General features: G+C 34.7%; 1 protein-coding gene across 7 annotated transcripts in view; it reads left to right on the top strand.

The window, feature by feature from the left end:
• MYCBP2 (MYC binding protein 2) overlaps window positions 1-19,586 on the top strand; it is a 279,351-nt gene that overhangs the window by 217,535 nt on the left and 42,230 nt on the right. For 4 of the 7 annotated variants that reach the window (XM_012472005.2, XM_064369117.1, XM_064369118.1 and 1 more), the window contains 6 exons: window positions 3,853-3,954; window positions 8,123-9,766; window positions 10,655-10,824; window positions 11,541-11,785; window positions 15,275-15,442; window positions 18,894-19,051. In XM_012472005.2, the coding sequence (XP_012327428.1) occupies window positions 3,853-3,954; window positions 8,123-9,766; window positions 10,655-10,824; window positions 11,541-11,785; window positions 15,275-15,442; window positions 18,894-19,051 (2,487 nt within the window). The remainder of the gene's footprint in view (window positions 1-3,852; window positions 3,955-8,122; window positions 9,767-10,654; window positions 10,825-11,540; window positions 11,786-15,274; window positions 15,443-18,893; window positions 19,052-19,586) is intronic. The other 3 variants (XM_012472003.2, XM_012472002.2, XM_012472001.2) reach the window with 1 other exon arrangement.

Here is a 19,586-nt window from a genome sequence, read left to right as displayed (position 1 = left end):
AACTGCTTGCATCTAGGGTGGGAGGAGGATGAGGATTGAATACTTGATTACCTAGGTAACAAAATTATCTTTACAGCAAACCCCCATGACACACAATTTACCCGTGTAACAAACCTACACATGTTATCCCTTGAACCTAAAATAAAAGTTGGAAGGAAAAAAATTGGAACACAAAAAAGGAAACTGAGGGAGAAAAAAGATTGCATCTAGTCGTTTTACTAAGACTATAAACTTTATGACTATTACACTTCCTCCTCAAGATTGAGAACTAAACAACATGAGAAGCACAATTACATGCCAAAGATTATTTTTGCCTATTGTTGTTTGTAGCATCTCAGTCAAATGTCTTTGAAAAAAATTTTTATCAATATTATCTCACCTGCTGTGAGTATTGGTGACAGTGATATGTGCATTGTGATTAAACACCTAGCCTCCTGAATATAATGTGGTTCCGTTACATTATCCTTGCAAATAGCCTCTTTATAATTCTTTTAACATTGGCTGCCAGTAATTTAACAAATTGTTATTGAATGTCACAGCTTGATTATAGAACATAGTAAGAAATCAACAAATTGAACACCAAACTGAATTTAATGCTAAAACGTACCCTTTTTTAAAATATTGTATTACTGATTTTAACTTGTGAAATGTAACATTTCCAATCATTGCTTAATTGTTGACTCAACACTCAAAGATGATATATGCTACTTTTAAAATCCCAAAACCTCCAGCTTTGTATACTGCCATCAGATGATGACAGGTGCCACGATTCTTCTAGTTTATGGTTCCAATGATAAGGTCAGTGTCCTGATACAGCAAAACCACAATTTGTCTTTGTTAAACTGAAATGAGAATGTTTTCCTTATTAGAAAAGTTTACACTGCTTTATTATTGTTATCAGTACTTAGAGAAGACTTAAAAAGTATAATTTACAATGAACTTGAAGTTTCTATGTCTAGGAAATGATATGACTCAGGGAATTGGATATTTGGGATCTAAAACAAAGAAAACAAAATGACCTATAAAGAACCGTGGTGGCTCATGCATGTAATCTCAGCACTTTGGGAGGCTGAGGCGGGTGGATTGCCTGAGGTCAGGAGTTCAAGACCAGCCTAGCCAACATAGTGAAACCCCATCTCTAGTAAAAATACAAAAAATTAACTGGGTGTGGTGGCGGGTGCCTGTAATCCCAGCTACTAGGGAGGCTGAGGCAGAAGAATCGCTAGAACCCAGGAGGCGGAGGTTGCAGTTAGCTGAGATCATGCCACTGTACCCTAGTGTGGGCAACAAGAGTGAAACTCTGTCTCCAAAAACAGAATCATGTTGTTTATAAGGGCAAACTATAGTGAACAAACAAACATTAACTTCAAATGAGCACTGGAGAAAAAAATCCTCATTCTTTAAAATTATTTTTAATATTATTCTCTTTAACTTAGTGATACCCAAAAAAAGAATCAAAATTTTGTGAAGATGAGTATAATAATTGGTTGTCTTATCTATATTAATAGGATTTTTTAATAGCATGATTACTTCTATCAAATGATTTTTAAAACATCAACTTTTTTCCTTTTGTGTGTAGATATCAATGGTATCTCTTATAGATTGCTTCCCTTTTTGAAATTAAAAAGTATAAATCTCTATAAAAATTAACTATAACTTTATGAAAGTATGTTTAAACTTGAGCAGATTTTGTAAACATTTAATGTGTGGAACATGTGTTGTTTCTAGAAACAGCTTAATTTCTTTAGTCACTTAACCTTTTTTAGACTTTCATCTTTGAAAATATTTTTTCACTCTGAATCATACCTAGGAATCCAGTCTCTAGCCTTTGTAATATATTGAAAAGACTTGAAGGCCATTTTGCTCTCAAACTTTTTTCCAGGAGTTTGTCCTTAAACTTCTAACATCTTATCTTACAGGTTTCCTTGTAGTTTTTCACATTTCTGTTTATAAGTGCTTCCAATTAGGATGATATTCTTCTGATTTCCTATTCCTGTGTCTTCTTGCTATATGGGGTCTCCACAGATTTTTTAGCAGCCAGGCCAGGAGATTATATTCCTTCCTATGTTGGCAGTTTGAATTCCCTTTGAATTAACTCTTCCATGCAGAGGCTGCCACCATTCTACTTTGTGTCTTGAAGAATTGTATCACCGTCCTAACTGATACTTTTAGCAGTAGCTGCAAACTCTTTATTATATGAGGCTTAAATAGCATAAGAATTCCTTTTGCAGCACCTGACATATTTTGAGGCTTGTAGATTTGTTCAAAATGAAGGTTGTGCAAAAATATTAAAAATTTAACTTTTTAAAACTTAGATTAAGATGTTTTTATGCCATGTATGTTGCTATCTACTCCTATTCTCTCTTGAACTCACTACATTCGAGCTTTAGGCCCTATCCTCAGAAGCTGCTATAGTCACTCTTTGATTTTTGTGTTGCCAAATTCAGTTGTCAGTATAGTGATGTCATTTTACTTAATCGGTCGGCAGTATTTAACAGAGTTGGTCTCTCTTTCTTCCTAGAAGCATATTCATTTACCTGCTGGAAATTTCCTGCCTTACTTACTGCTCACTTCTAGTATCCTTTCTATATCCTCATCTATTTCATCATCTAGAAACGTCCCAGGGCTTTGGCCTCTTCTAGGCATCACTCCCTAAATGGTCTTATGCAGTCATGGAGAATGACACATCTGTGACATATGACTCCCAAGTTTATCAGCTCCTGATATGGTGTATACTTATTCGTTCATCCCCTTTCTCCTAAATATAAACTCTATGAGAGCAGGGACTTCGTTTCTGTTCACCATTGTGTCTGCAATGCCTAGAACAATATCTGACACATAATACATACTCAATACTTTACAGTGAATGACTTCTTAATTTATGAGTCATTCATCTTGACCATAATAATGAATCAGTCAAAAACAGTACTTCTATTATTTTAACAAAAGTGTGTGTTGTGTCTAGTTTATTTCACTAATACTAAGACGAGTATATCATTACCTGAATTTATTCAGCTCAACTGATTAATTTTGTTTTAATTGTTATGAGTTAAAAATTTTAAATACAGTAAGTTTTTTTAGATTCAGATAGAGTTGTTTTTTAGCTTACTGCTTTTAAAAGACTACACTTTAAAGGTTTTATTAATTCTTTGAAAAAAGCTAAATTAAGTACTTCATTTCCTGCATAGTAAATTATTGATGTTCCTGACATTTTTTCGGTGACCTATACATTTTCTTTGCTTTGTTTGTGTTGTGAGACATTGTGTAAATGAAATTTGGTATCAGAAGTAGGATCTACAAAACAAATACTAAATACTGGGGTTAGTACTAACTTTTTCACTGAAGATGGACCCAGAAAAGTAGCCAAACACAATGTCACCTTGGGTTCATTCTGAGATACATACTGGAAAATTATAGTAAGGGGTTCATTCAGGAAATCAGGAGAAAATAGGTTAAGCTGTAAGTAATAAAATGAACATTTCTTTATCTTTCACTATTAAAAATATATATAAATCTTTATTTAAATGAGCACCAAATTAAAGAAAACCAAGCTAAAGAAATATAAGTCTAAAATGAAATGCTCAGTTTTGATTTATCAGAGATATGAGCTTTACTAAGTTTTAAGTTAATAAATTTGGACATTAACACATATTAATCTAAATTAATTGATGTGACCTTTGTTTCAGTTTTAGAGAAATGTACTTGTTGAAAAATTTAGCAGAATATAAACTATTTAAAATAACAGTTTATGCTTGCATACCATTTGAAATGCTTTGTTTTTGCTTGTGTTCTCTGCTAAATTTTTTTTCCGTTGAATCTGTGCTGCTTCTTTGCCAATGTTTTCCACTGTAGAATCTCCATCTCGAAACCTTGCTTCTCGTGAGCGCATTTACAAAAATTATGGTGTAGCTGGGCCTGCCTCTGCTCTCTCATCTCTGTCTCACAAACTGAAGGGTGGGTATACATGCTCATGGATGGGCCATTCTAAATGAATATAAGGGAGTTTCATTAAAGGCGTTTCCGTTCATCTCAGTCATTTTCATGCCATTCCATTTTTTTAAATTAAAGCTTACCATTTTATTTAAATTTGTACATGTTTGGGTAATTTATGATGTTCCTATTCAGTATTATGATATAGATTATCCTAATTGCTATACATGTTTATTACATCTCTAGGTTAAACAGTATTACTCTTATTTAATTTTAAAAGGTTATGAGATCTTTAAAAAAATCATAGGTATATAGAAAGAAAGAATTACCTAACGAGGGAATTTTTAAAATCATTTTTATCAAAAAAAAAAAGATGGTGTATGTGCAAGGCATAGAACAGATTTTTTAGTCTTAAACTTATGTAATATAAAAATAATTTTGCTATTTTAGTCCTTTATGAGAAGCACTGATAATGAACTTGAAGTTTTTAAGTTTAAATTAGTTATTAGGATTTGCGTGTCTATTTATATCTATATGTAAACCTACCTGTCCTGTGAGGCATGAATTTTTCTAATATTATTTTCTTAGTGACTAAGTTTTAATATTTTAAACTTAGAAATATTTAAACTATTGACTGTGGACAAAATCGCAGACAATTTAAAAATATGTTTTTGGTCTTTTAAAACACTGCAAGTGACTACTTAAATATTTTGTCTTAAAGTATTATTTAATTAAACTTTCAAAATCTTGTATTTAAAGAAAAATTTATCAAAATGAAGTTGTACAGCAATGGCTAACATATTGTATAAGTTTTTCCACTAATTACTGATTTTCTTTTTTCTTAGAAATAGATAAAACAGCTATGTGTTTCTCATTTATGCAATTGACACTACAAATGTATAAATAGGAAATATAGAAATATAGTGAATGGTATTGTACAACCTGTGCTATATAGTGTATAGGATATAGTACTGTGTATAATAGCATATAGTATCATGTAACCTGATATATGCTATATATCATGCCATGTGATATATACATATAGTATTATGATATAATATGATCCTGATAATTTATGATTTTTGCATGAAAAAATGTCAGTCATTAGTGAATGAATACATTTAACATGTTTAATAACATTTCATTTGTTTGGCCTAAGTTTCTATCCTGTCATTATTTCTTTAGGATTCCTTTGAAGTTAGAAAAATATTTACCTATTATCACTTAAATGTAAAAATACAGTCATTAAATAAATTAGGAGATGAATGTAAAAGTATTATGTATCGTCTGAAGATTTTTTAGCAAACTATTTATTTATATTTATTGATATTTTAAACAGACACACCATAACAATTTTTAGTAATATTTAATAACATGCTGCAAAACATTTGAAACACAAGTGAAGTAGATAAACATAAATTAGTTAGCACACGAGCTTACTCCACTTAACAAGCTTAGTCTTTTTTTAATATATAGCATATATTTTGGAAAAATAAATATTTCAAAAAGATTTATTTATCATTTGAAAAATATATCTAAGAAATATTTCTGCCATTATTTATGTGCTTAAACTTCAACAGATATTTAGCTGTCACCACTTACAGATCTTAAGAAAATATTCACCACTATTAGAGCTATAATAAGGTATACAAATGCCTATTTCTTCTAATACTTTGTAATAAACTTCTTTGCTCACATATGACAAGTGATGTTCTTGATATTTGGCAGATTCCATTTTTCAGGCAACCACAGCAGCTGTTTTCATGATTAGTGAATACCTACCATCATGAATGCATGCCTTCCTAGAATACAGGCAGCATCAGCATGTATCCACCTTTCCTTTGCATGCAGCTGTTGTGCAGGTCAGCCACTAGGACACATCTGACACAGGGAATAGGTAATCTTTGTCATGAACCCTTCCCATTATATTAGAAATCCTACACAAGTTGTCCTGTTTTTAGTAATCAGAGAGAAAACCTCTTTCAGTTCACAATGGATTTTTTTTTCGAGAGAGATATAAAAGACTTACTACCTGTTTGTCTAGATTCCCATTATTTGTGGTTCAGTTTCTGAAATAAATGTGATGATAAAGGTGATAAACATGTGTCCAGCTGTTAGATCAATAACAAAAAACAAATACTCCAAACATCACATACTCAAAATTAATGGCTCTGACTACTGATGTTTAATCTACCAAATATAATTTGTTTATCAAATTTGCCATATACTATTATTACTAGGTCAATAAGATGTGGGCAGCAACTTTTTAAACTACTTTTTGAACAATTTTGAGAGTACTTACTCATAGATCACATCTGTTTATCTGTGCTATCCGAAGATAGCATTGATATTTAGAATTCTATATTTTTTCAACCGTTTTTTTTCAAAATTTAGCGCTGTCTGTTAATACTATATTTATTTTAAAAAGCACATAGATGATAAAGGAGGTTCATAATTGAATAATGAAGTTTTGCAAGAAACTAAAAAGCATCGTGTTTTAGTCACTTTTATTTATCCAAAGAACAGGGATAAGTATCCTAAATATTGGCATGTTGCAATTAAGCATTTAGTTTATCAGTGTTCTCTACATAAGGTACTTGCCATACACTATTATTTCACCATGGAATTACTCAACTTGCAAGTGTCTAACCCTTACACATCAATAACTACTGTCAGCTCTGTCCTGTGGCCTTGGGAGCCTTAATTGTAAAAAGTGGACTCTTGGAGAATCTGAATACTTGGGAGTAGCAGAAGAAAAAATTTAAGAAAATTGGAATGATTACTCATTCAACAAATATTTATTGAATACCTACTGTATTCCAGGACTCCTTCTTAGTATTACATCAGTGAAGAGTAACAGACAAAAATTTGTCCTTGGCAAAGATGGGGGCAGATTCTCCAGCACTACTGTCCTGAGCCATAGAGAACTAGAGCGTGACCATACACAATTCACACATGCACGCAAGCATAAAAACGTTTTGCTACGTCACCTGCATTTGTTTACATCCTTTTCTCTTAAATAATAAAATGAAAACCTGCAGTTATAACCAGTTAACAAATCCATCTTAATTTCCTAGGAACTCTCTTTTAAAAAATATAAATGCTTCCAGATAGGTTTATGGATTTTCAGTTTTTTCTGCCACTTGAAACCCTGCAGTCAGATTGCTTTTCTCCTAACAACTAACTGGTATCACTTACACTAAGAGTAGAAGTTTTTATTTTAAGGAGGAAAGGTAATGTTGAAGTTGGTACTATTTATTTGGGGCACAGACAGCCTGACTCTAAATGCCTCAAAGAAAGGCATAAAATAGAATGAAGGAGAGACACTGAATGAAAGACAGGTTGCTAAAAACAATTAATGTCCATGCAGTAATATCTAATGCTTCACCTTACAAAAGGGAGGTGATTCTTCCTTTCATCCTGTTTTTCTGTTATCCTCCTGATCTCCTGACTCCTTCTTTTGAGGGTCCACAGTTCAGACTTGTACACTCATTTGATGATCCACTGTTTCTCTGGTTTCCAAAGGGACACAAACTCTGAGTTCTAAGCAGCTAAGCTTCCGGAACTTTTGGAGTATAACCTGTTTATAAATAATTAAATAACTGCTCTAGGGCATTTATGTGCTCATTATAAACTAATCTGATCATAAAACAGAGTGCCTCTTAAGCAGCTCTTTATTAGCCTAATTGTATTTATGCATACACTTGAAAATTGTAATTGTGTCTATGCATAAATTCAGTTCTCTAATTCAGCAAAACCTATACCATTGCCCTAAGGATGCAAGGTATCACTCTGCTGGAAATGTAGCGTTACTTCACATTTAAAATACAAGTTTTAATATTAAATAATTTCCTATTCAAAAAAAATTATTTTGTATCTCTTTCTAGTCCTTCACTGAATTGAAATTCTCCTGAGTTATTCCACTAGGACAGAGGTTGGGATATCCCTGATAATTCACACTGGATTTGTTCAGTCTGTTTTGCATCCATGAAAATAGTTTTTGATGGTAATAGTTGTGTAATGATGTGTGGAAATTTTGTGAGAAATATTTCCCCTTCTTTATTCTTCAAGTATTTTAATACGTATGACAAACAATATAAATTTTGTAGCTCTGTTTTTGATTTCAGTGTTTAGTGGCTATCAGTAAGTTATAATTTTATTAATAAGTTTCACTATAAAATGGACCATGCAGGTGATCGAGGAAACATCTCAGCATCTTCTAGACCAGCCTCTACATCAGGAAAATCAGAGCTGTCCTCTAAACACAGCAGATCACTTAAACCTGATGGACGTATGAGCCGGACTACTGCTGATCAGAAGAAGCCAAGGGGCACAGAAGGTTTATCTGCTAGTGAATCCCTCATCTTAAAATCTGATGCTGCAAAGTTGAGGTCAGATTCCCATAGTAGGTCACTGTCCCCCAACCATAACACCTTGCAGACATTGAAATCTGATGGGAGGATGTCTTCTAGCTCCAGAGCTGAATCCCCAGGACCAGGTTCTCGGTTGTCATCTCCTAAGCCAAAGACTCTCCCAGCCAATAGGTCTAGCCCATCGGGTGCTAGTTCTCCACGCTCCTCCTCACCACATGATAAAAATCTACCTCAGAAAAGCACTGCTCCTGTTAAGACAAAACTTGATCCTCCTCGGGAACGTTCCAAATCAGACTCTTATACACTCGATCCAGATACCCTCCGCAAGAAGAAAATGCCCCTCACAGAACCTTTGAGGGGACGGTCAACGTCACCAAAACCAAAATCAGTACCAAAGGATTCTAAAGATTCCCCTGGATCTGAAAATAGAGCTCCCTCTCCCCATGTGGTACAGGAAAACCTCCACAGTGAGGTGGTCGAAGTCTGCACCTCAAGTACGTTAAAAACAAATAGTCTAACGGACAGCACCTGCGATGACAGCAGTGAATTTAAGAGTGTGGATGAAGGTTCAAATAAAGTTCATTTTAGCATTGGAAAAGCACCACTGAAAGATGAACAGGAAATGAGAGCATCCCCCAAAATAAGTCGAAAATGTGCGAATAGACACACCAGACCGAAAAAAGAAAAATCAAGTTTTCTTTTCAAAGGAGAGGGATCCAAGCCTTTAGAACCAGCGAAGCAAGCTATGTCTCCTTCTGTGGCCGAATGTGCCAGAGCCGTGTTCGCTTCGTTCCTCTGGCATGAAGGTATAGTACATGATGCAATGGCTTGTTCTTCTTTCCTGAAGTTCCATCCTGAACTTTCCAAAGAGCATGCTCCTATAAGGAGTAGTTTAAATAGCCAACAGCCTACAGAGGAAAAAGAAACCAAGTTAAAAAATAGACACTCATTAGAAATATCATCTGCACTGAATATGTTTAATATTGCACCCCACGGACCAGATATATCTAAGATGGGTAGTATCAACAAAAACAAGGTGTTGTCCATGCTTAAGGAACCACCTCTGCATGAAAAATGTGAGGATGGGAAAACCGAGAGCACTTTTGAAATGTCCATGCATCATACAATGAAGTCTAAATCTCCTCTTCCCTTAACTTTGCAACATTTAGTGGCTTTTTGGGAAGACATCTCTTTGGCTACTATCAAAGCTGCTTCCCAGAATATGATTTTTCCAAGTCCTGGTTCCTGTGCAGTTCTTAAAAAGAAAGAGTGTGAGAAAGAGAATAAGAAGGCCAAAAAGGAAAAAAAGAAAAAAGAAAAGGCAGAAGTTAGGCCCAGGGGTAATTTGTTTGGAGAGATGGCCCAGCTGGCAGTAGGAGGACCAGAGAAAGATACCATCTGTGAACTGTGTGGGGAGTCACATCCATACCCGGTGACCTATCACATGAGACAAGCTCACCCAGGTAAATGATACTGTAAAATGTACATAAAAGTACTTTTTTCTTTAATGAACCGGATCACTTCATTTGAGCTGTTCTATCAATTATGTCAAAGGATAGAAAATTTATAGTGTCTTAGAATGTCATTTTTAAAGTACATTATCCATACAGGATTTTGTGAAAAACAGATAAAGAAATTCTAATAGTATGATGGCCAGGTCACTTAGTGCTATTTCACTTTCCTGTAGCATGTTTCAAAAAATTTTACGTGTTACACAAAGGGTGCCGTTAAGGTGTCTGTCTCACACAATAGAAACAATGGCATGCCCATACCTACAGGCCATCTCCTTTGATTTTAGTATTTTCCTGTTCAGAATTGCAGACTAAATTAGATTATATTGATTTTTGTAGGCTTTTTCCTATGGAAGTGACATTGTTTTATAAGAAGACTGCATTTTCAGTAAATGTAAGGATTTCTGTAACATTGACTGATAGTCCAAATTCACCTAGTACAAATTTGGTTAATTTTTTTCTTTGTCTACATATTATACCTCAAATGTTTTATGAATATATGATTTCTGAAAATATATCATTGTTATAGAACTGTTATACTTGTTTTGTCTCATTTTATTGATATAATTAAGTGTATCTAAATGTACCTATATCCTATCTTTTTTTAAATCATTCTGAATAGAAACTAAGTATCTCTAATATTTTGGGCATCATTTAATCAATTGCTTTTGATCAAGTAACCTATTTTTCTGATATAGTTAGTAGCCTGAAAATCAGGTATCTACTTGAGTATTTTGCTTTCTTTGAGAAGGTCAATCTGTCATTAATGTACGAATAGTAAGGATCAAACTATTAAGGCCACTTCAAGTGTTAAATATTTATTTTTGTTATTGTTTCAAGGTTGTGGCCGGTATGCTGGTGGACAAGGTTACAATAGCATTGGTCATTTTTGTGGAGGATGGGCTGGTAACTGTGGTGATGGTGGCATAGGAGGAAGCACGTGGTATCTGGTATGTGATCGTTGTAGAGAAAAATACCTCCGTGAAAAACAGGCTGCTGCAAGGGAGAAGGTATTTGATTCCATTTGGAGCTATACTTTTAATGATATGGATACACTTTATAAAAATCCCTTTTTATGATCTTATTATTACATCAGATAATTCCACAGTTGATATTAAAGATCAACTTTTACAGTGGAAATCATATACAAATTTAATATTTGTACTAAGTCAGCTGTTCTTAAGTTTAAAAAATAGCTATATATTGGAATAACACTAGATAATTAACGTCTGCTACATATGCCTTATTTACAAATATTTGTTGTGTAACTCTTCATTATTGTCTATTATTCTCTACATATACAGATCGTTCCTTTTCACCTTCCTTCTCTTTTCTCTTCCTCTTTTTTTTGGCTCCTTTATTTGCTATTTCATGTCTATTCTCTCTTTTCCTTATTCACTGTAGTGGCACACCTAACTAAAAAATTTTGCTGAATAACACACTAAGATGATTTACTCATTTTAAAATGAATTATTTTTAGATTTAACTAGTTAGGTATTAAATTTTTCTGAAAAAGTAAGGAAGTATAGTTTGTGTTTGACACAAAATAGTCTCAGTCAGCCCAGGATGAATATGAAGTAAATGTTGTCTTTTATAATCTTATTATTTTAAAATAGTTTTACAAGTGTTTAATAATTTTTAATAGGAAACTCAAAATACTTAGCTTAGGAAACCAAGGATTTTAATGTAAGTCAGGAAAGATCACTTTGATTTTTTTCTTTGCCAGGTCAAACAATCTAGGAGGAAACCAATGCAAGTCAAGACCCCCCGTGCCTTGCCCACCATGGAAGCTCACCAAGTGATTAAAGCCAATGCACTCTTCCTGCTGTCCCTGAGCAGTGCAGCAGAACCAAGCATTCTGTGTTACCATCCTGCAAAGCCATTCCAATCTCAGTTGCCCAGCGTGAAAGAAGGCATTTCTGAGGATCTGCCTGTGAAAATGCCTTGTCTCTACCTGCAGACATTAGCTAGGTAATAAAATTTTGTGGTTTTTTTGTTTGTTTTTTTTAAATCTCCTTTGGATTAACAGTGATTATTTACTGATATCTAGGGTATTTCAGTATTTGACCTACACTTCATTAGATATTGTACTATAAAGAAACTTCCAGGCATTTGTTTTTTGAGTTGCCTTGACTGACATATGACTTTATGGTAGTAGGTATTTTAAAAACTGTAAAAATGCTTCATCAATTTGCATTGTTATTAATAAAAAATATGTCTTAGAAAATAAGACTGTAGCTATCTTTTACTCTTTGGTAAGCTGACTTCAATCTGTTAGTGGGAAATGCTGAAGTAGAAAGAAAGTGATGTTTCCTGTAGCAGTCTTTTATTTTGTTAATTATTCATTCTATTAGCATTTAAATGAGTACCAACTGAGTACCTACCAGCATTGTGCTAATGAATGAATGAGTATAACAAAAAAAGGTCCTGAATGAATAAATATAACAAAATCCTGGCTTCTATGTACTCATACTCCGATGTCAAGTCAGGCATGTCAGTGAAACATTTGAAATGCCGTGTAAGGAGTGCTACAATAGAAGCATGTATGTAGGGTGTTAGGATTTTGAGAGGGTCTGTTCACAGGATCCTTAACTCTGTGGTGTCTTGGGGTGCGTCCTGTGACATCCCTCCAGATCTGTTTTCTTAAACCCCTTCTCTTTACAGTCCTTTAGCATCTCTGCCCTTCCCTGCCATTGTCCCATTTCCTCCTTGAGAGTTGGTACATTTCTGAAACATTGGTGAGGTGCCCTTCCAGGTCTGTTGGGCAACAAATACTAAGCCCTGTAAGGTCAGCAAAAGCTTAATTGGTTTCTGTGTCAATCTATTTAACAGCAATTTTTTTGAATGTGCAATATATTAACATCCAGAAGTAAGATAGAGGGTAGCTACCCTTCTCCAAGTAAGTTCATGTAACACGGGGAGCGTAGCCAGCTCCCCGGGATGGGAGGTTCTTGGCCTCTCTAACCCCAAAGAATGGAGAAAGGGGGCCCGGAGGCGCAGTGACTTTGCCTTTCAAATAAATATCGTGGACCCAAAGAGTTATGTTGAAAAGTGATTTATTAGACAGAGAGAGAAAGAAGACAGCTCCCAGCTGTCATAGGAGGGAACCCCAGAGAGGGAAATCCCTATAGGTAAGGAGCAGCTGAAGTTTTAACCCTTGAGTTACTCCCGCCCCATTCATGTTCTCGTCCAATGAGAGAAGTTCTTTCAAACTTCCTCTGGATCTTTGACATCAGATTGGCTACTTGGTCCACAACTCTGAGTTAGAGTCCCCTCCTGCCAGAGCTTTTGGCGGGATTTTGGGACAAAAGACCCCCTCCTGGCTTTCCCTACCTGGCCCAGGTGCCCGAAAATCAGACAACTTTATATTTGAAACCCCTCTGGTTCCCGGATGGAGGCGTGGAGGAGGTGCTCAAAGGAAATACCAGCATTTGAAACCACGCCCCTCGTGGACCTGGGAAGGAGGAGTCCCTCATTCGCACAGAAGTAAAGACATTCTCAGAAACATGCAGATAAAGTTTTAATGAAACGACCCAGCAGCTAAGACTTAGAGAAGAAAGTTGAGATTCCTGACTCCAAAGGAAGGAAGATTAAGGGTCATGGTTTCTCAGCACCCCGGGCAGGGTTTATCATACAGAAGAAGATGTGTGTATGTTGGGCATTGATCTGACAGCCATATAGTTTCAGAAAGATGGATCCTTTCCCTTTACCCTTCCTTCAGTTGATCAGAATTTTATATTTTCCTTATTATTTGCACTATGTGAATATTGTTACTCTTACACCAAATAGTATCTGATGATGACATTTTGTATTATATAACTTTTTGTTTTCCATGGAGTCAAACTGTGTTACTTTTTAAATGTGTTAGTTTTTTCCATGTCTAGGTCAATCTTCCCATGATATACAAAAGCTCTGTCAAATGTTCCCAATAAATAACTTATCTCTTAAAAAAAATAGAAAAGGAAAGGAAAAAAAAAAGTATGATGTAGGATGCTGTTAGAGCATAAAAGATGGAGAGTATCTGAATCTTCCCAAGGAAATCAGGAAAGCCTTCCCAGAGGGTCTGACCCTTTAGTAGAATCTTAAAGGATAAATAGAAATGTATCAGGCAGGTGATAGGAAGAAAGCAACTCTTGGAAGAATAACCCAGGTGAGCAAAGACACAAATCTCATTACACATTTGAGGAATCATGGGGTTGTTAAAGCACTGGCTACTGAAGGAAATATGTGAAAGGCCTTTCAAAGTGGTTAACCCAAGTAATGTTGGGCCCTGTAGCCCAGATTAAGATTGCATTTTATCCCATGAGCAGAGGAAGCAGTGGAAGGATTTTAAACAGAGAAATAAATGAACTGGTTTGCAATTAAAAGATCACTGTGGAATATGGAAGCTAATGTGGAGACTAGATAAAAGTATATTACTGGAGATAAAGAGAAACCTGTTAATATTCTATTTTCGAATATTAGACTTGAATGGTGCAGCCTATACTTTCACACATTGTGCACTGACACTCCAAAACAGCCTTTCATATACCAAAATCAGATTTTTTTCATCAGCTGACAAATGAAGATATCTAGGTATTGCCTGCTGACATGGCTTGCCAACCAACAGTTCCATTTTGGAAAGTATCCTCTTTGTGTAGCAGAGTTGTGTGGTTTTTAAAATTTTATGCTTACTGTTGCAGTAAAATGAATAAGCAACAAAAATGAAAATATGAGACTAAGTACACATGAGACTGAGGTGGAAATCATCAGGTGTGCCAAATACAACAGATCTTTAGTGTGAGTCACACCACTCAGTGGACTTAGGTTAGCAACTACTTGTTCATTTTGAAAAGGAAAGAATCAAACTGTAAAACATGTGAAAAGTGCTAACTTAGCATAATTATAGATTTTTTTTTTTTTAGCTCTCTGGGGAATGGTCACCCACTCCACCCTGAACCACAGACTTCATGTATCTAATATTTTTCAAATATGATCTTATATGTGTTCCTACCCAAAAAGTAACTGCCTATATTTCAGTGATCTGTGCAAGAAATAATAAGCATGAACCAAGGCAGTGGTGATAGGGAATGAGAAGAGAGAATGACTGTGAGAGTAGACCTAATATCATGGGCTTGAATGATGGCGATGGTCGAGGGCTAAGCCTACGACAGCACTGGAAATATTTTCTTAAGCACCTGGATAGTTGGTGGGATCATTCACCAAAACATTGGAAGATGGAAAGGTTCTCAGAAGAAAAATTAGTTCAATTTTGAATTTGAAATGTTTGTGGTACCTGGAATATCAATGAATAAAATTATCAGACTTTTATTTTCACCTACCTACATCTACAATTATTTTAATACTTTTCCTTTAATTATGATTTACATGTGCTGCTTTTCCTGTCATGAAAGAGATTAAAAATGGAGAGAATCTGTATGGCCATCATACTTTTAAGTTATTGGGTTTGATTTAATGCAGGCATCATCATGAAAATTTTGTGGGCTATCAAGATGACAACCTATTCCAGGATGAAATGAGATATCTACGTTCAACATCTGTACCTGCCCCGTATATATCAGTAACTCCTGATGCAAGTCCTAACGTATTTGAGGAGCCAGAGAGCAATATGAAGTCTATGCCACCAAGGTATTTTAGTTCTCTCCTGTCTGTTGAATAGCTAGTGTTTGGTGGAAGAAAGACTTTGAACTAGAAAAGAGGCCTGTAGAAGTTCTTTAATACATCTGTGAGTCAGCTCTGCTAACTGTTGGAGCAGTAAGGAAAAGCATACATGTTCATGACTAAGGTAAGGTCCTTAAGGGGAAAGGCAGACTAGTTGGAGAGAAGAGATCAGCTTAATGAAGGAATTAAAGATTACATTATATGATATGACTTAATGCTGTGGTAAATCAGAGTAGGGAATTGTTACTTTGAGTTTTCATGGGAGCAGTGGCACCGAAAATAAATCTTAAACTTCTTGGATTATTATTTCCAGTAGAAATTGGAAATCTTATAGATAATTCTATTCTCTACAACTGTGTACTGAATTAGAGCAAGTCTGAGGTTCCAGGGAGTGCTAATACAGAAATGAGATGACACCCAACTAGATAGAATAATCCCTGGTATAGAATATTAAATAAATTTCCATTCATCTCTGGGAGGGGAATAAAACCTGTCAAATATGATAAGAAAGGAAATCTAGGGAAATCTGCTCCTACTTTATCAGAACAAACAACAGAATGAAACAGAGCTGCCCACTTTAAGTATTAGCAAAATAAAAATAAATAGTATGTAATGCAAGCGTCAGAGAAAAAACCCAAAATGAAAGAAAACTCACCTTAAGGAAGAGAAGAAAATTCCCTGAGTACTCTGTAGTACTTGCAAATTTGATAATGGTATAAATTTAATCAAATGAAAGTTCAAACGTAAGATACATAAAAAGCTAAAAGGACAGAGTGAAGACCAAATCAACACCATCATAAAACTAATAAATTAATTAGAAATGTTTAAAACAACAAATTGAATTATTGACATAAATTTGAGATTTATGTCAGGTTTGAGATCATCACAATGAGCAAAAAAAAAAAGGACAGAGATTATATCAATGAGAGCAAAGATGACAGATATGAGAAACAGGGCAGTAAGAGTAACTACTGTCTTTGAAACAAAAAAACCAACAAATACAATTAAAACCTTACTTAAGCTATACTGTTTTTTTAAATCCTCAAAATAAAAAAGTACTGAATTTCCAGATTTGAAGGAAATTTTTATAAGTGACTATAAGAAATACCTTGAGTTAGCAAAACTCCAAGAAATAAAAAAGGCATTTCCAAGTACCTGAGCAGAGATAAGCAAGTCATCTTGCAAAAGCAGTTAGGTTGTGAATTTAAGCTTCTATATAGCAACTCTGAGTTAAAGAAAAAATGAAACAATGTCTCCAGAGCTCCAAAAGAAAGAAAACATTACCTTTGAAGTTTTACCCAATGTCAGACACACTCAAATATAAAAGCTCTTGAAAACATTATGATTTTCTTAAAAAGCACAACTCTACCACAAAATCCATGATTAAGTGTGTGTTAGTCAGATGAATCAAATGACTAATGGAAAGCATAGTTTTAAAGACTATGCAGTATATAGTGAAAATATAGTGGAACCAAAGCCTTAAGTACAGTGTTTACAAAATCCTAAAGAAAAGAAACTGTGACCTAAGGATTTTATACTCGGTTAGGTTGAAACATTCTGAAACATACAATAATCCAAGAAATATGGCATTTTTGAGTTATTGAAAAAACATCTTGACAAACTCAAGTTATTTAAAAAGGTGATGAGGACCAGACACATTGCCTCATACCTATAAATCCCAGTTCTTTGGGAGGCTGAGGTGGGAGGATTACTTGAGGCAAGGAGTTGGAGATGAGCCTGAGCAACATAGCAAGAGCCTGTCTCTACCAAAAAAAAAAAAAAATTCAAAAATTAGTCAGGTGTGGTGACACATAACTGCAGACCTACCTACTCTGGAGGCTGAAGCAAGAGGATGGCTTCAGCCTAGGGTTTTGAGGTTACAGTGAGCTATGATTGTGCCACTGCACTCTGGCCTCGGTGACAGAGCAAGACCCCATCTGTTTAAAAAAAAAAAAAAAAAAAAGTTGATGAATAAATGAATTTATTAAATCTGTGGTTGTCAACTTGGGGTGATGTTTGCCTCCCTTTTGACACCTGGCAATGTTTGGAAATACCTTTGTTTGTCACAGCTGGGCTAGTTGAGTGGACATCCTAGTGAGTAGAGGCCAAGGATGTTGCTAATCATCGTACAGGAGGCAAGACAGCCTCCGCAGCAATGGCCCAGGGTAGCCATTGAATTAAAGATGTCATCTTTTGCTTTCTTCTTTGGATTTTCTCGTGTTGCTTGAATTCTTTCACAGGCATTATTATTTTTGTAAGAACAGTCACTTTTTAAATTTGTGTAATGATTTTTTTTTAAGTTAGTAGAAAACTTCCTCTGAAAACAACAGTATCTGTGCTTTATAGTAACACCATCTATAAAGTGAATTAAATTAATGTCTCCCTGTATTCTAGTCATTCTGGAACCAAACAGCCTATACTAACATCCAGGGACATTTACTATCAATCAGTTATGTACCGTATTATAGTCTATTCAAACAAGAATATACATAAGCTTAGAGAAGTGGTGAGCAAAGAAAACACCCAGGCAGTTAGCCACCTATTAGAAAATAGACAACTTTACCAAGATACACAGAATTTCTGACATGGTTTGAACAATGGAAAATACTCCAGAACCCAAGGTGAGCAAAAATATTCCAATTTAAATTGAGGTGACAGAAAAAGGAGCTCATGAAAAGAATAGTTTATAAATTTGTTTTAGAGAAATGTGAAGGGATTTCTCTATTTTATAAAATGTCTTAATAAAGGAAATTATATAGCTCTCAATAACTGTTTACATGTTTTTATGTTGTTTTAATAAATAGAAAAGCTGTTAGTTTACTTAAGCCTGAATAAAACCATTAAGTTCTTTTATAGAGTGTAAGTATAATACAACACTTGTGCCAAAAATCAGTTTATTACTTCTCATTACACCTTGATGCAGCCATTCTCTGCGGGCTTTGGGCAGCATTTCCCAGGAGTGGGAAACCTAACGGAACACTGAAGTACCTAAAGAAAACTTTGGAACCAAATTTTACTTTCTATTTTATTAGGTTTTCATGTGTATATATCCTTTTTCTTTCTATTTGATGCACTTATGATCATACTTGCCTGTTTTTCCTGAATATTATGACACATGAACTCCGCTCCAATGCTTTTGATTTTAAAAGGATCTTAGAAGCCTTTTCTTCTTTTTCATTTAAAATGCAAAGTAAATTTAAGAAAACCACAAGTTTTAAGATACAATGCTGAAATCAGTCAAAATGGTACTGCATTTGAAAAGATCAAATTATGATTTAAAGAGAGATTGTCAATTTGGCTTTCATTTTGTTTCTCCACATGAAATATTGATTCACATATTTGCCTACATTATTATAAGTATAGTTACATTTCATTCAGTTCTTCTGAGTTTGTATCTGTTGTCTTGTTCCATCTACAGTTTAGAAACCAGTCCCATAACTGATACTGATCTTGCAAAGAGAACTGTCTTCCAAAGATCATACTCAGTTGTTGCTTCTGAATATGATAAACAACACTCCATTTTACCTGCACGAGTTAAAGCCATTCCTAGAAGAAGAGTTAACAGTGGAGACACTGGTAAGTTTGAGGACAAAAAAGAATATTGAGTGATCTATTACAGATAAAAAAGAAAATGGTTTTATCTGCAGATAATTTTTAAATTTTAATTTTTGAAGGAAAAGGCATAGGATAATTTCTAATGTGTGACTGACATTCCTTTTGTATGACACAGCTATGAATGTACATCTCTAAATTTTGCATCTCAGTTGAAGGGAAATCTGGAGATCATTCAGTGATTGTTCAAGAATAAATTGACCTTTACCATCTTACTTGTTAGGTATCTAAGCCAAATGTTACAACCATCATCCCTTCCACTAAACTTTTGTGGACCAGGAGTTCCAATGACGTATGCATTCACTGTTACCTCTCCACCCCAATAGAAGCTTATAACTCTTGTAGCTGTCATAATTCTAAGTAGATAAAACTTTGGGGATATGAATAGCCCTTAGTTAAAAAAAAAAAAAAAAAGGAAAGAAAAAAGAGAGAGAGAGAGAGAGAGTTACATAATCTAATCTGGACCAGTTGGTTTCAACAGCCCCAAATTGGGGCTGAG

The sequence above is a fragment of the Aotus nancymaae genome, unplaced genomic scaffold (genome assembly GCF_030222135.1).
Source record: "Aotus nancymaae isolate 86718 unplaced genomic scaffold, 86718_ANA_hifiasm-v0.15.2.pri h1tg000088l, whole genome shotgun sequence".
Taxonomy (NCBI): Eukaryota; Metazoa; Chordata; class Mammalia; order Primates; family Aotidae; genus Aotus; species Aotus nancymaae.
Note: the sequence above shows the minus strand (reverse complement) of the source record. Positions and strands in the feature narration are given on the sequence as shown.